Consider the following 15,917-nt stretch of genomic DNA (forward strand, 5'->3'; position numbering starts at 1 on the left):
GAGCCCTTTCCCAGGTTCTGTTCAGGAACAGGAGATCATTTCTCAGGACATCTTGCCTTTCTTCTTCCCAAATTTGGACGTTTTGATTGTTTGTTCCTATGAAGCACTCTCCCTAAGCCTCTGTTGTTTTCCAAGCTTGATACAGCAACTGCCAGCATCCTCCCTGTCATTCCTGTCACATGGCTGAAGGATCAGATGTGTTTCCTATTAAAGCTTATGCCACAGCAGTGCCAGACGCAATATGAGCTGGGAAAGCTTTTACAGCTGTATGTTGGAACAGAGCATCTCTTCAGTGATGGTAAGACAGTAAAACAACCTTTATCCTCAAGTTGCTGTTAAGAAGTTAGCTTCCTTAAGCTTAAAAATATTTTAGCAGGGCAGTCAGTATATTAAAATGCGTAAGATAGGTTACGTTATATTGACAGTCCAGCATGAATATTTGTAACTTCAAATTTGGGTAAAATATATTCAATACCTTACAGCCAGATGCAGTGGCTCACACATGTTATCTTAGCTGTTTGGGAGGCTGAGGTTTGGAGGATTACGGGATCAAGGCTCACCTGAGCAAAAAGTTCACAAGATTCCATTTCAACCAATATATATCTGGGTACAGTGGCACGCACCTGTCATCCCAGCTTTGGCAGGAAGCATAAATAGGAATGTGGTCTAGACTAGCCCTGGCAAAAATGGAGACCCTATCATAAAATAACCAAAACAAAGAGGCATGACTCATACTGTAGAATAGCTAGCAAACACCAAGAAAAAGCAGCAAATAACACACATTCAAAACACAGCACCATGGCACCCCCCATGAATAACACAACCCAGCTTGTTCTAAGCCGTGTCATACAGCCACATTTCCCCCTGACAAGCCACTATAATTACCATGTCACTGTCACTCTCTCTCAGAAGTAACCTTAACATGTCATCACTGCTCAGGGTCACAATGTTTGAGGACTGCACAGTTCATTTTGGTTATTTCAGACAAACTGCACATACTTTTCTCAGATTCCTTCAGTCTACCAGATTCCTGGCAGTGTCTAAGCTTGTGGATGACTACATCAAGCCAATATTGCCTTACTCTTATCTACTTATTTGATAGTTTCAAGTTTTTGTTGACAGGTAATATCCCTCTATTCTAGATTGTTAAATGTTCAAGGCTGGGATATTGTTATTTTTTAACTTAACAGATGTTGAGTTGGATGGCTTAGATTTGCACCAAACACAAATGCTGGGCTCAATGCCAATTTAGGCTGTGGGTCTGGAGACAGGAGAAAGTATGTTTCTAAAATGTAACATTTATAAGACTTATATAAGGTTTAACTACATTGTTAGCCATTACTATACTACTTTTATTCATATAAATTACTTTTTTCTTTGGAACTCACTTTATAGCCCATGCTGGCCAAAAAAGTCACTACTAACCTCAAACTTGTGATTGTTTTCTTTAGCTTCCCAAGTGCTGTGATTATAGGTCTGTGCCGCCATGCCCAGATGAGAACTTTGTGTGTGTGTGTGTGTGTGTGTGTGTGTGTGTGTGTGTGTGTGTGTGTGTGTGTGTGTGTGTGTGTGTGTGTGTGTGTGTGTGTGTGTGTGTGTGTGTGTGTGTGTGTGTGTGTGTGTGCACCCTTGCACGCGCGCACGTGCACACTGGTACTGAAGCTTGAACTTGGGGCATGTGTACTGGCCCTGAGCTTTTTGCCCAAAGCTAGTGCTCTACCACTTGAGCCACAGCTCCACTTCCAACTTTTTGGTGGTTAGAGAATCTCATGGACTTTCTGCCCCAGCTAACTTTGAACTGCATTCTCAGAGCTCAGCCTCCTGAGTAGCTAAGATGACAGGTCTGAACTACCAGTGCCTAGCTAGAATTCTTTTTTCTCCCTCTTACTGGAGATTGAACCCAGAACCCCAAATAAGTTGGAGAAATACTCCACCACGTGTTAGGCCAAGTGTTTCTATGACTCCAGCCCTTTTGTTTTTGTTTGTGAATAGGGTCTTTGTAACTTGACTTGTACTGGTCTTGAACTCATGATCATCGCACCAAAGCCCCCCCACCCCCCACCCTGTAGTTGGCCCAGTTGAGAATTTCTGTATTACCAGAAGTAATGTTCAGAGACATCAGGAAGAGCTCTGCTGGGTCTCCTTATGTTAGACAGCCGGAAGGAGCAAATAATGCTCTGCTCTGACCGCAGAGCCATGTGCAAACCTGTGAGAGTGGCCAGTACAGTTTGAGTTATCAAACACATATTTTGTGTCTTGATCCACAAGGACTACACAAATTTGATCTAACCACACAAATCTGATCAAGGTAAGAGCAAAAATTAGAGAAGGATATGACTAATGAGTGAATGGCTAAAAGCTTCTCAAGCTTACTGTATATTGCTATTAAAGGCCACCATCATATGTGTAGGTTAAATAGGGTAGGCAGGGTCAAGAGACTTTTACTACTAAGGACTTCGCATGGCTATTTTTTGGCATCTTTGGTATATGAAGAATGACCTATTGGGCTGGGAAGGTGGCTCAGTGGTAGAGCGCTTGCCTTGCATGCCTGAGGCCCTGGGTTGGATTCCTTAGCACCACAGAAGCAAAAAGAAAAAAGCCAGAAGTGGCACTGTGGCTCAAGTGGTAGAGTGCTAGCCTTGAGCTGAAGAGCTGAGGGACAGCGCCCAGGCCCAGAGTTCAGGCCCCATGACCGGACCCCCCCCCCCAAAAAAAAAAAAAAAGAATGACCTATGGCTTCTGCCAACTAAACTGAATTTTTTTTTGGGGGGGGGGGCGGGGGGGTCCGGTCGTAGGCCTGAACTCTAGGCCTGGGAACTGTCCCTCAGCTCTTCAGCTCAAGGCTAGCGCTCTACCACTTGAGCCACAGGGCTACTTCCGGCTTTTTTCTTTTTGCTTATGTGGTGCTGAGGAATCGAACCCAGGGCCTGAAGCATGCAAGGCAAGCGCTCTACCACTGAGCCACCTTCTCAGCCCATAAACTGAAAAGTTTTTGTTTTTCTTTACTCACACTGATATGTAAACATACTTTTCCCCCCTAATACTTTGTTGTTCTCAAAATAACAGCAGGATTTGATGATTTGTATCTTTTCTTTGGCACAGGTCCAGATGTGAAGAAGCTGTGTGTCCTTAGCCAAATTTTGAAGGGTACATCCATAGCTATTAATCACGTAATTATTACCAACTACAGCATTGAGAATTTCCAGCATGAATGTAAATCCATTTTGGAAAGACTGCAGATGGATGGGCAGTTTGCTTTGGCCAGAAGAGTAGCCGAATTAGCGGAGTTGCCTGTGGACAGCTTGGTTATTGAAGAGGTATCATTATTCCTTTATACTGGGTAGTTTTTATTTTGTTGGCAGTGTTAGGGTTTGGAACTTGATAGGCTAGCATGATACCACTGAGCCATACCGTTGGCCCCGTTTTTCACTGGTTAATTTGGGATAAGGTTTCCTTTCTGCCTAGGCATGCATCTGAACCATGAGCTGCTTGCTTTTTAGGCTTTTTGCAGGTATCATAACCGTACAGTTTTTTCTGCTCAGCTTGGCCTCTGGTACTGTGATCTTCCCAATCTTAGCCTTGCACTTCGCTTGGATCAACAGGTGTGCCCCAGTGTGTCCAACTATGGCTTCAGAAGGGGTCTTGTGAAATCCTAGGCTCACCACAAACTATGATCCTTTTGCTTTTAGATGTCCAAGTAGCTAGGATTATAGCCTCTGGTCTATACGTACAGAGAAGCAAATGAGGTACAATTTATAGGAAATGAAGCCTTTTAACTTTGACACATACATTGCTTTCAGAAATGGATGAGCTAAGATGTCTGTTATTGAACACTGTGCTTTAAATGTGCTTAGATGCCTTCAATTATTTTCCTTTAAATCCAAATTAAATATAAACAGGGTGGATTCCCTTTTGACCTCATTCAGTTATGTAAGTTGAGAATTGCTCTTCAATTCATGTGTGGCCAAGAATCATGGTCTCTTGATTTGACTTTTTGTTTGTTTGTTTGTTTGTTTTTTCAGTCGTGGGGCTTGAACTCTGGGCTTGGGCGCTGTCCTTGCGCTCTTCAGCTCAAGGCAAGCACTCTACCGCTTGAGCCACAGCACCACTTCCGGTTTTCTAGCAGTTTATTGGAGATAAGAGTCTCACGGTCTTTCCTGCCCAGGCTGGCTTTGAACCGCGATCCTCAGATCTCAGCCTCCTGAGTAGCTAGGATTACAGGCGTGAGCCACCCGCGCCTGGCTTTGACTTGTTTTTTTAACTCTGTATGTGTAAGTATACAGAGCATTAACCTGTATGATAGGTATCTAGGAAAGCCTAAAATTTGCTTTGTTAAATTTCAGACAATAAAGGAAATGCAGACCCTAAAACACATTGCACAGTGGCCCTTGAAACAAACAAGAATTGACTTCTGGAAAAAATGCCATGAGAATTTTAAGAAGAATTCCATTTCAAACAAAGCAGCCTCTTCCTTCTTCTCCACGCAGGCCCTCGTGGCCTGTGAGCATCAAGCTGGACCAGGCAGCACTGCGGAGCGCCACTTGCTGCTCACCCTGGCAGGGCACTGGCTTGCCCAGGAGGAGCCAGTGCCATTGGAGCAGCTGGAGGAGCTGGAGCAGCAGATCTGGATCTGCCGTATCACACAGCACACCCTGAGACGGAATCCAGAGGGAACAGAGCCTAGGTTTTCTCGACAGATCTCAACAAGCGGTGAACTTTCTTTTGGCAGCTTAGCCAGTGAGTTTTCCTTCTCCAAGTTGGCTGCTTTGAACACGTCAAAATACCTAGAGCTTAATGGCCTTCCTTCCAAAGAGACATGTGAAAATAGACTAGACTGGAAAGAGCAGGAGTCACTGAACTTTTTGATTGGGCGCCTACTGGATGATGGCTGTATTCATGAAGCCAGCCGAGTATGCCGGTATTTTCATTTCTATAGCCGAGATGTGGCGTTGGTGTTGCACTGCAGAGCTCTGGCCTCAGGGGATGCCAGTATGGATGACCTGCACCCAGAGATCCGCACTCTGCTGCAGAGTGCCAGGCTGCCTGAGGAACAGGAGGACCTGGGCATTCCTCTAAGGAAAGCCCACAGCAGTAAGTGAAGATCACACTGGCCTGGCTGCCAGATGCTACTGTTGACCATTTCTTCAAGAGAAGGGCTTAATAGTTATACTAAGTTAAGGGGGAAACAGCTTTTTCTAGGTAATCCATAACTCACATAATTAGCTATACAATTAGACCTAAAAAATACAGTATCAGTTACCTTACTTGTAACTGGTCCACTGATATTTATTCCATACAAATATATTTCTTTTTCTTTTTTTTGCCAGTCCTGAGGCTTGACCTCAGGGCCTTAGTGCTGTCCCTGAGCTGCTTTTTGCTCAAAGCTAGTGCTCTACCACTTTGAGTCACAGTGTCCACTTTCAGCTTTTTCTGAGTAGTGTATCGGAGATAAGAGTCTCACGGATTTTCTTGCCCAGGCTGGCTTTGAACCGCAATCCTCAGATCTCAGCCTCCTGAGTAGCTCGGATTATAGGGGTGAGCCACCAGCGCCTGGCTAAAAAACAAATGTGTGTATGTGTGTGTGTGTTTTCTTCTTTCTTTGCCTGGGCCTGTGCACTGTTGCTGAGCTTCTCTGTGCTCAAGGCTAGTGCTCCACCACTTGAGTCACAGCACTACTTCTGGCTTTTCTGAGTAATTTATTGGAGATAAGAGTCTCATGGACTTTTGTGCCCTGACTGCTTCCTGAGTAGCTAGGATTACAGGCGTGAGCTACCTGCTTTCAACTTGAATATGTCACTCTTACTACCAAAATAGATCTCTTTCCTGTTATTCCTGTAATGCCTTATACTTTGAAAATCCCATCAAATAGTGCTAAAATGTTGGATTTTAACTGAAATATGTTTTTTACAAACTCAAGAGATACAAAATCTATTATACAAAACTTTCCTCCTCTCTATTCCTTATGTCCCAGGTTTCTTTCTGAGGATCTTCTTTAGACATTCTTTTAAAACCACTTAATAGCAACAGATTCTTAGATTTTTGGTCATTTTGTTTAGTTTCATTTTTCATTTTTTTTCTCCCAGTTTTTCCTTTACTCGAGTGTCTATTACACTTTCACTTATGAAGAGTGTTTTTGCTGGGTTAGGAAAAAAAACTGAAGCACTTAGAAATGTATTACTTTCTTTTGGCTTCCATTGTATCGCATACAAAAAAATCCCACAAGCTGGGCGCTAGTGGCTCACACCTGTAATCCTAGCTACTCAGGAGGCTGAGATATGAGGATCATGGTTCAAAGCCAGCCCGGGCAGTAAAGTCCATGAGATTCTTAAATTAATCACCAGAAAACCGGAAGTGGCTCAAGAGGTAGAGTGCTTGCCTTGAGGTGAAAATCTGATGGACAGCACCCAGGCCCAGAGTTCAAGCCCCACGACTGACAAAAAAAAAAAAAAAAATCCCACAAATCCTTGGTTATTTGAGTTATTGTTACTTATACATTACTACATATTTCTTTGGTTGTTTTCACTGAGTTTATTTGGAGTTCACTGGGCGTCCCTTCCCACCCCACCCCCGTCTTTTTTGCAGTATGAGGGTTTGAACTCAAAGCTGCATGCTTGCTAGGCAAGTTTCACTGGTGAGCCATTCCTCCAGCTCTTTAGCCATAGAGTTTTGAAAATCAATTTTTAAAAAATAGGTTCTTGCTGTGTAGCCCAAGCTGCAATCTTCCTGCCTCAGCCTCCAAAGTGGTGAGACTGTAGGCTTGGTGCACCCAACATGCCAAGCTGAAGCATCTGTTTAAACTCCATAGCCTTTCTTCCCTTCTGCAATTTTGATATTACAACTTTAGGACTTTTCATTATTTCTCAGAGCTTGCTTTGCACATGTTTTCTTTCAATCTTTTTTTTTTTTCTCCTCAGACTGGATGATGTGTTACCCTCTCTTCCATTTCACTGACCTCTTCCCCTTTCATTTTCGTTCTACAACAGATTCTTAGCAGCTCCTGATTGTTTCCTTTGCCCACGTCCACTGCCCCCTCCTTTCACTGCAGTGCTCAACTGTGGCTGTGAGGCAGCACTGTATTCAGGCTAGGGGTTACCAGACTGGGGACTAATTCCAGCCATCACATGCAGCCACTGCATGCAGTATTAGGTTTTCTTGAGTTCAGTGGGAGACAGAAGCAGCCCGTCTATTGCATTTTAGCTAGATGGATCCTACCATGAATGCTGAATAGCAACAACGTGATCTGAGTTGCATTGTTTTCAAAATATATTTTTATTTGTATTCAGGTATTAAATGCAGAAGTTTAATATGCTTAGTACAACAAGAACAATACGTAAGTATGTAAAGTAAGAAATCTGCCCAGGCTCTAATGGCAGACCTGTAAACCTTGGAATGCTGAGATATGAGGATCATGGTTTGAAGCCAGTTTAGGCAGGAAAATCCGTGATACTCATCTCCAATTAACCACTAAAAAGCTGGTGGTAGAGTATCCTCCGTCTTGAGCAAAAAGGCTGAGGGACAGTACGCTAGCCCTGACTTCAAGCCCCAGGACTGGTACCAAAAAAAAAAGAGGGATGCCCTGTCCGAAGTGGTCCCAGATTGAAGAGTGCAGGCTGCTGCAAGCAGATACAAAAGAGCCCCGGGATCTGTGAGCCTGATCTTACCATCCTACCGCACTGCCTTGAGACCTGACTTGTGCTTGCTTCCAGCTTCCAGCCTGGATAGCCAGCCATTTGTGATGGTATCCCGCAGTGACGAGGCGGTGACAAATCTGGAGACTCTGACCAGCACATGTCTCAATGGAAAGAACTACTGCCGGAAGGTCCTCTGTCTATACGAACTTGCTAAGGTATGTGGCATGGCAGATGGGTGCCAACCCGACAGAAATCCCACTGAGAGGGCAGCAGTTATTTGGAGGTAAACTTTGGACACTGCTATGACAGCCCTTCAGCTAGTAATCATGGCCTTATACTCTTGTGAGATGCTTGCCCCTGCAGTCCATGTTTTGGGAAGACTGGAGGACACCAGGCCCAGTGTGAGGCCAGTGGAGTATCCCCTGAAGCTCATCCTAGAAAAAGCTAGGGCAAGACACGTCCACTTCCATGGGTTTCTCACTCTTCATGTATGACGACTGGAACTGTTCCAGCTAGATCACAAGTGTTGCTTGAGTAGGAACTGTCCATAGCTCTCTACTGATTGAGGGAGAAAATGAGTAGATAGGATGGAAGAACTTGAATCAAAGCCAAGTGTTACAATCTTTTTCCTTAGAAGACTGATTTTTTTTTTTTTGGAAATTGAGGGTTTTGCTGCTTTATCTTACTTTCTCAACTTTCCTAATGTTTGAAAAATGGTCAGTGTTCTACAAGAGGTGGTCACCTGATGCTTTGATGACATACTTTTCTTCTGCTTAGATCTAGCTTTGGCCAAAATGATAGTAGTGCTTTCCATTCACTTCTAAGTTTCTTACTCAGAGTGTGGGATCTTTAAGCTCAGAAAACAATGGTGCCTATCCATATCACACTTGAGAATGAGCCTTTACTTTTACCTGGCTTCTAAAAGTAACTGTGGCCTTTACCTTCCTCTCAGGAGTTGGACTGTTCCTATGCAGATGTAGCTGCCCAAGATGGCAAGACCACTCTTCGGGCAATCTTGGCCTCTCAGAAGCCGGACAGGTGCAGACGAGCCCATGCCTTCATTAGCACCCAGGGCCTTCAGCCAGAAACTGTAGCTGAAATTGTGGCTGAAGAGGTGACATGGGAGCTGCTGGCCCCATCAGAGGGCACAGGTATCTTGCCTTCCAGATTTCCTCAACCTCCCACTTGTTATTTTGAGGTTCCCAGAATTAAGTTTGGTTAAGCTCATATGTAGCTTGCATGTTATCTTTGCAAGATTCCTGATTACATTCTAAAAGGACACATTGCACTAATTTTATTGCTTTTAACTGTTTCATAATAATGCTTAGTTTTGCCTCTCTAAGCAAATTCCCAAAAGTTGACTGGGTGCTGGTGGCTCACGCCTGTAACCCTATCTATTCAGGAAGCTGAGATCGGAGGTTTGGAGCCAGCCTGGGCAGAAAGTCTAGCAAAAGCTGAAAGTAGAGCTGTAGTTCAAGTGGTAAAGCCTTGAGGAAGGGGGTGGGGGGGAGCTAACCAAGAGCTCAAGCCAAAACAAAACTGAAAGGGAGTGGTTACCTCAAAGCTGCAAGGGAGTGGGCGCCATCTTGTAATGGCGTTTACCCTGGTTCCCTACACAAAACCACCCCAACAATAGCTTGAACTCAGGGTCTGGGCATTGTCCCTGAGCTTTTTTCACACATGGCTAGTACTCCACCACTTTGAGCCTCTGATTTTCTGATTATTTGGAGCAAAGTCTCCTGGCCTTTCCTGTCCTGGGTGGCTTCAAAGTGTGATCTCAGCTCATAGCTTCCTGAAGGGCTAGGATTATAGGCATGAACCATCAGTGCTGGGCTAGGCAGGGTTTTTGAACTCAACTGGGAGAGTTCTAGAGGGAACTGTGAGATTACTTCCCTGGTGCCTTTCTCATCATTCTGTGCAGGACATAAACAAATGTTCAACCCAGCAGAAGAAAGCCAGACCTTTCTGCAGCTGACGGCTCTGTGTCAAGACCGCACGTTGGTAGGCATGAAGTTGTTGGATAAGATTTCCTGTGTTCCCCAGGGGGAACTGTCTTGCAGTAAGTCTTTAGTCTTCTCTTTACATGTTTTGGGCCTAAAAAGTTCACAAGATTGGGGCCAGATTTGTCTTTTTTCCTGATCTGGACAGCTCATGCTCCAGTGAAAAGTACTCTAGTGTTCCCATTTTTTAATTTTTTTTGGGTCCGGGTGTGGGGCTTGAACTCTGGGCCTGGGCACTGTCCCTCAGCTCTTCAGCTCAAGGCTAGTACTCTACTACTTGAGCCACAGTGCCACTTCCAGCTTTTTCCTTTTTGTTTATGTGGTGCTGAGGAATTGAACCCAGGGCCTCATGCATGCAAGGCAAGTACTCTACCACTGAGCCACCTTCCCAGCCCATAGTGTCCCCATTTTAGAAGGGAGAAAACAAGTTTGGAGGAGGATCAATTTATAGCTGAGCAGTGCATGGTGTTAACAGCTTGAAATCCCAGTACTTGGGATTTCAAAAAACTTGTCTAACATGTCCATGGCCCTGGATTCATCCCCCCATGCTACAAAATGGAGACAAAAAATTGAGTGGTGGTGGTGGTATTTTAAGGCAGTCCCTGAAAACTTTTCTAAAGACTTCAGAAACTCCGTGGTATGGTTTCTTTCTCTGCATGACTAGGGTGATCACGGGTGTTTTATTGTTGTCTAAACAGGCATTATATGGGACAGAGGTACACCTTGGTGGCAAGCGTGCTTCCCACACATGCAGAGGCACGGGGTTCTGGCCCCACTACCTGTGTGTAATACATATTCATTCACATAGCACATGTCCCTGAACTTCTATAAAGCTCTCATCACTTGGAGCCACAACTCCACTTGTGGTTTTCTGGTCATTAATTGGAGATAAAAATCTCCTGGCCTGCCTCTGAACTATGATCTAGATCTCAGCCTCCTGAGTAGCTAGGATTACAGGTGAGCCAGCGGTGCCTGGTTGTTGTGATTATTTCAGATTTGTCTCCATTTTTTTCCGGTTGTAAACATGTTGATAAGGCCCTCAGGACTAAGTGCTCTTCAGGGTCAACACTGGTGGCCAGCAGTTATAACCCCATCTTACCAGTGTCCTACCTGCCCAGCCACAGAGCTCCTGATCCTGGCCCATCACTGCTTCACGCTGACTTGCCACATGGAGGGCATCATTAGAGTCCTGCAAGCTGCCCGGATGCTCACAGATAACCACTTGGCCCCCAATGAGGAGTATGGACTGGTGGTGAGTAACCCTCTTAGCTTCTCCCTCCATTCCAAGGCAGCTTTTGTGAGAAGCTGGGAGCTGGCTCAGGGAGTTCTGCCTCTCTGAACAGTTGGTGGGCAGCCCAGTCCTCTCCTCAGGTTGATTTCCGTCAGAATTGGGTATTACTCCAACGGAATAGGAAGTCTGCCATGTTCCAGGGCTGCCATCCTCTCCTGCAAGGAGTTTTGCTCTTCCAGAGGCCAAGACAGCTACACTTCTCCCAGAACAATAATTTAGGTCATCCTCTGATCTGTGAATTTCCTACTCAAGCCCTGTTTGCCTCCCTAAATTCTGACCTGGCAAAGTGAGCAAACCTGTAGCCCACTGAAAGGAAGAGTGAAGAGGAAGAGCTGCCCAGAAGGCACATAAGTGTCACGTAGAGAAGGGAGCCAGCCAGTGGCATTCCAGACTAGCGTTTCCAAATCCTGCACAGAAGCTCCCTTGTTGCATGGGAGTCAGCGAGGCATACATAGCAGCTTGCCCATTCGATGGAGCAAGATACCCTAGACGGAGCTTAGCATCTGAAAGCAGCCAGATGGATGGGGGCAATGTTCTGGCCTGGTGAACTCAATGATTCTGATGCAAGTGGCCTCTCCACAGGTGCGTCTCCTCACTGGCATTGGACGATACAATGAGATGACATACATATTTGATTTGCTGTATAGAAAGCACTACTTCGAAGTGCTGATGAGGAAGAAGCTGGATCCGGTAGGCATGAAGAAATGACTGCCAGACAGGGTGACATTCGAGTTTTAACTTCTTAGGAAGAAGCTCAGAGTGAACCATAGCTTCTTTAGGGAGGGATTCGGGGACCTTCCTGGGACATACACAAATAAGTTAATGATATCGTTTGGCCTCAGCTTCTCTCCCCTGCCTTACTAGTTTAACATGTCTAGCAGGGGCAAACGGTGAACGTGAATTGTCAGCTCTGATGTGGAAAACTATGTCACTAGGAGTCAAGGAGCCATTTATATTGACCTGGCCTCCTGACTTCACCTTATCTGGAGCCTACGTTGTTTCCAGTCATGCAGCTCATTTCTGCTGCCTCTGTTCGTTTCACTCTGAAGAGTTAAAAACCAGAGTGGATTTTTGGCTTCCAGGAACAGGGGCCCAGCCAATCAAGATTAGGCGACAGAGTAAAAAAGCATCTCTTTAACGTTGGGCCAGTTTAAGGATAGACCAGTCCCACTGACAGAAGCAAACAGACACAGGTCCTTCTAGAGGGTTTCTTAAATTGCTTTTGAGGCAGTTTTTTGATTTAAATATTTAATAACTTTTTTATTACAAAAGTAATGCATATTTGACAAGACACTTTGAAAACAATACAGAAGGTCCTCAGTATTACCCACCATCTAGAGATAGCCACTGCTAAAAATATGGTAAAGGCCCTTTCTTTGTACATGTACCCAAAAACGTGTATATATATTTATGCTTTAACAAAATGTATATCATGCTGTGAAAATATGAAATTGTCTATATTATTAGTAAGTGGACCATGACTATTCCTTAAACATAGTCCTTTTCATCTGTTTTAATGGCTATAAGATACTCCTAGCCCTTATTTGAAATCTGGATTGTTCCTAATTCTAAATATCTTTGTCACATTCACATTAGCACTCTTCTCTGCTTCTTTAGGATAAAGTCTTAGAAAAGAATTGTTGGATGTGTGTATGTGTATCTTTAAGGCTTCTCTCCCTTCTGAAAGGATTGATTCACACAGCATAAACTTTTATTTTTGATCATCTTTTCTTGGAATACTTTCAAGGAACTTTCAAACCAAGGGATTTGGCCAGTCCTTCCTTGCAGTCTCTTGGTGAGATTTTGGTACTTTTTTTCCCCCCTGGGCAGAATGGCACCCTGAAGACAGCTCTGCTGGACTACATCAAACGCTGCCACCCTGGGGACAGTGAGAAACACAATATGATTGCACTGTGCTTTAGTATGTGCCGAGAGATAGGGGAGAACCATGAGGCAGCTGCTCGCATCCAACTGAAATTGATTGAGTCGCAGCCCTGGGGTAAGGTCACAGCAGCACTTCCAGCACCATACTGCTGGCCACACAAGGCCCTTAGGACTAAGGCAACAGCCCATGAGTTTGGTCCTGAGAGGCTCTGCTGGGTGTTTTGTCATTCAGTGGCATCTTAGTACCTGTGGCATTCCAGTGTCATGTTAAGTAACCTTTGTAATTTCAGAGAAATGAACTAGAGGCTCTGAATCCTACCCCCTAATGTAGTGAAAGCTTTATCTGAGCGTGGGGCATACCTGCCTCCCCCGGAACACAGCTGGGGTTTTCTTTTTAGCCTACCATTAGCTGTTCCTGGGTGGGTCAGCTGACTTGGTGAGTGACAAATGTCCTTCATTCTCCCTGCAGAGGACAGCCTCCAGGACACACCCCAGCTGAAGCAACTGCTGCTGAAGGCCCTGACTCTGATGCTGGATGCAGCAGAGAGCTACGCCAAGGCAAGTGCAGTTATTCCAGACTGGTCTTGGGCTCTTGCAAGTGAAGAGGGAAGGCGACACGGGCCACACAAGGGCAGAGTGAATACAGCCCAAACCTTTTTCTCCCTCCACTCTGCTCCTCCAGGACTCCTGTGTGCGACAGGCCCTGCACTGTCATCGGCTCACCAAGTTGCTAACACTACAGATTCACTTTCTGAACACTGGCCAGAACACAATGATCATCAACTTGAGCCACCAGAAGCTGATGGACTGTATCATGGCCCTACCTCGGTTCTACCAGGTATCCTAGGAAACCATAGCCAGCCCTGCATTGCCACATCCTTCTTCATTAGCCCAACATTCATACTGGCACACCCAGGATGGCACTAAGCTTCAAGGCTGTCCAGAGACTGCTTGTCCTTGTCCTTTATTGAAGGGGGATACAAGGAATCGGCCCTTTCGCTGTTACACAGTTGGGTTAGTGGGACTAATAATACTGCCTTTGATTAATCCATGTGAGCAAGATTGAGCCTTCTATTTTCTATCCCATGGATTCACGTCTCTCCCTTTTAAGGCATCTATAGTGGCTGAGGCCTATGACTTCGTTCCTGACTGGGCTGAAATTCTACACCAACAAGTGATTCTTAAAGGCGACTTCAATTATTTGGAGGAATTTAAGCAGCAAAAGTCATTAAGACCTAGTATATTTGAAGAGATTTCCAAAAAGTAAGTATAAGAGTTGACCATAAACCAGACATTGTGGCAGGAGGCTGTGGCAAGAAACACTGCTTGAGGTCACAGGAGCTTGAAAGAGAGTCTGGGCACGACAGCAAATACCATCTGTTGGGGAAATAAGGGTCAACTATGTAGGTTTTCTTGCCTCGGCTTTGAAGTTAGGTCAGAAATAAGTAATTTATGGCTAGGTACACCACATACCTCATACCTTCAGTTGCCTTTCTGCTTAGAATGGCAGCGATGTCAATCTCCAGAAGACTGTTGAGGCCAGCCTGGGCTACACAGCAAAAGCATCATTTTTTTAAAAAAAAACCACCACACACAAAACTAAAGCAGCAAAAAGCAAACCTGGGTGTAGTGGCGCATGCCTATAATCCAAAGGATTGTCAGTGAGCCCACATCTTGCTCATGTAACTCTAGCTCCAATAAGGTTTGTAAGTTGATAAGATCACAGTCCAAGGCTGGCCTCAGGCAAAAGACATTATTTGAAAAACTAAAGCAAAAAAAAGGCTGGTAGTGGTAGTGTGGCTTAAGTGGTAGAGGTTCTGAATTCAGATCCCCCTCTAAACAACAAAACTACAAGAAAATGATACTTAGATTTCTGCAACAGATGAATGAGAAGTTTGCTTATGATGCCTTTATAAGCATGAGTGTCAAAATGGCAACCCTAACCCAGATGGGCCTTTTGGTATACTAACTTTATTGTAATTAAAGTAAGCACTGGCACTTCCATTTAATGAAACAATTTATCACATACAAGTATAGGGATACTTGTATGAGGAACTTCCCAGTCTACAATATCCTTTCCTGTACAGATAGTGGTACTGAGCTAATAGTCCTTACTTAAGATAAAAGTGTCTTAACACCACCTTCTCTTCTATTCCTTTGTCTAGATATAAACATCAGCCTACTGACATGGCCACAGAAAACCTGAAGAAGTTGCTCTCATATTGTGAAGATATCTACCTGTACTACACATTGGCATACGAACATAAATTCCTTGATATTGTGAATGGGCTTCTGAAGGACCCTCAAACAGGTTGCTGTCTAAAGGATATGCTTGCAGGTTAGATTCCAAAGGTGGTAGTTTCCTGTACTGAGTGAACTCCCAACAGATGTCCTCCAAGATCAGAGTAACTTTTAATCTGAACTGACAGCCAGATCAGTCCTTTGTGGGTGGCAGGAACTTCATTACCTACGTGAAGTGACTATTCATTGACTTATGTAACTTCATATATGTATATTGGTATAAAGATCAAAATCTTCCTCTTATTCAAGATGTAATGATTAAAAAAGCCTGTGCCTGCAGATTCCAGTTTCAAAGAAATTTAATTATTTACACAGTTAAGGAATAGGTGATACATGTTCATTTGTTAGCTCTTTCTATTAAAATAGGCTTTAAAGTTCAGTGTATGTCATTATTACTGCCATGAAAATCTTAGCTCTTGTCTGCCTTTAAACAGTATTTACGTAATTATTGCTGTGTGGTCCTGTTTTCCACTTAGTAGTCTACAGAGCTTTGAGGTTTCTATTTCCTATGGGAGAAAAATTAAACATTTTTTGTTCTGGTTGTTTGGAAGGGACAAAGAAGACCACACAAAGTTGGTTAGATGACTTAGAAAATAATCACTCAATTTATATGCTTATAGCAGTAACCTGAGTTGTAGGCTCCATTACTCTATAGTATGTTCTTAACTAAGCCTTAGTGTCTATCTAAAGAGAATAAAATGATTCTGCAAATAAATAAGAGGAAGGCAGCTCACCTTTGTTGCTCTATAGTGATACTACCAAAGGCCTGGCCAATCAGTCTTAAAGCTGTAACTACATCAACAGTGATTA

At 44.2% G+C, this 15,917-nt stretch overlaps 1 protein-coding gene across 2 annotated transcripts in view; it reads left to right on the forward strand.

Moving 5' to 3' along the window:
* The window catches only part of LOC138804899 (spatacsin-like), a 59,553-nt gene extending 44,167 nt beyond the window's left edge, over positions 1 to 15,386 (forward strand). For both annotated transcript variants that reach the window (XM_069989421.1, XM_069989422.1), the window contains 13 exons: positions 136 to 298; positions 3,103 to 3,317; positions 4,344 to 5,091; positions 7,707 to 7,846; positions 8,584 to 8,782; positions 9,553 to 9,690; positions 10,750 to 10,883; positions 11,505 to 11,612; positions 12,753 to 12,921; positions 13,276 to 13,364; positions 13,489 to 13,644; positions 13,918 to 14,069; positions 14,972 to 15,386. In XM_069989421.1, the coding sequence (XP_069845522.1) occupies positions 136 to 298; positions 3,103 to 3,317; positions 4,344 to 5,091; positions 7,707 to 7,846; positions 8,584 to 8,782; positions 9,553 to 9,690; positions 10,750 to 10,883; positions 11,505 to 11,612; positions 12,753 to 12,921; positions 13,276 to 13,364; positions 13,489 to 13,644; positions 13,918 to 14,069; positions 14,972 to 15,149 (2,589 nt within the window). In that variant the 3' untranslated portion in view covers positions 15,150 to 15,386. The remainder of the gene's footprint in view (positions 1 to 135; positions 299 to 3,102; positions 3,318 to 4,343; positions 5,092 to 7,706; positions 7,847 to 8,583; positions 8,783 to 9,552; positions 9,691 to 10,749; positions 10,884 to 11,504; positions 11,613 to 12,752; positions 12,922 to 13,275; positions 13,365 to 13,488; positions 13,645 to 13,917; positions 14,070 to 14,971) is intronic.
* Positions 15,387 to 15,917: the final 531 nt, after the last annotated feature.

This window comes from Dipodomys merriami, unplaced genomic scaffold (genome assembly GCF_024711535.1).
Source record: "Dipodomys merriami isolate MVZ:Mamm:240054 unplaced genomic scaffold, mDipMer1.0.p SCAF_379, whole genome shotgun sequence".
NCBI classification, from domain to species: Eukaryota; Metazoa; Chordata; class Mammalia; order Rodentia; family Heteromyidae; genus Dipodomys; species Dipodomys merriami.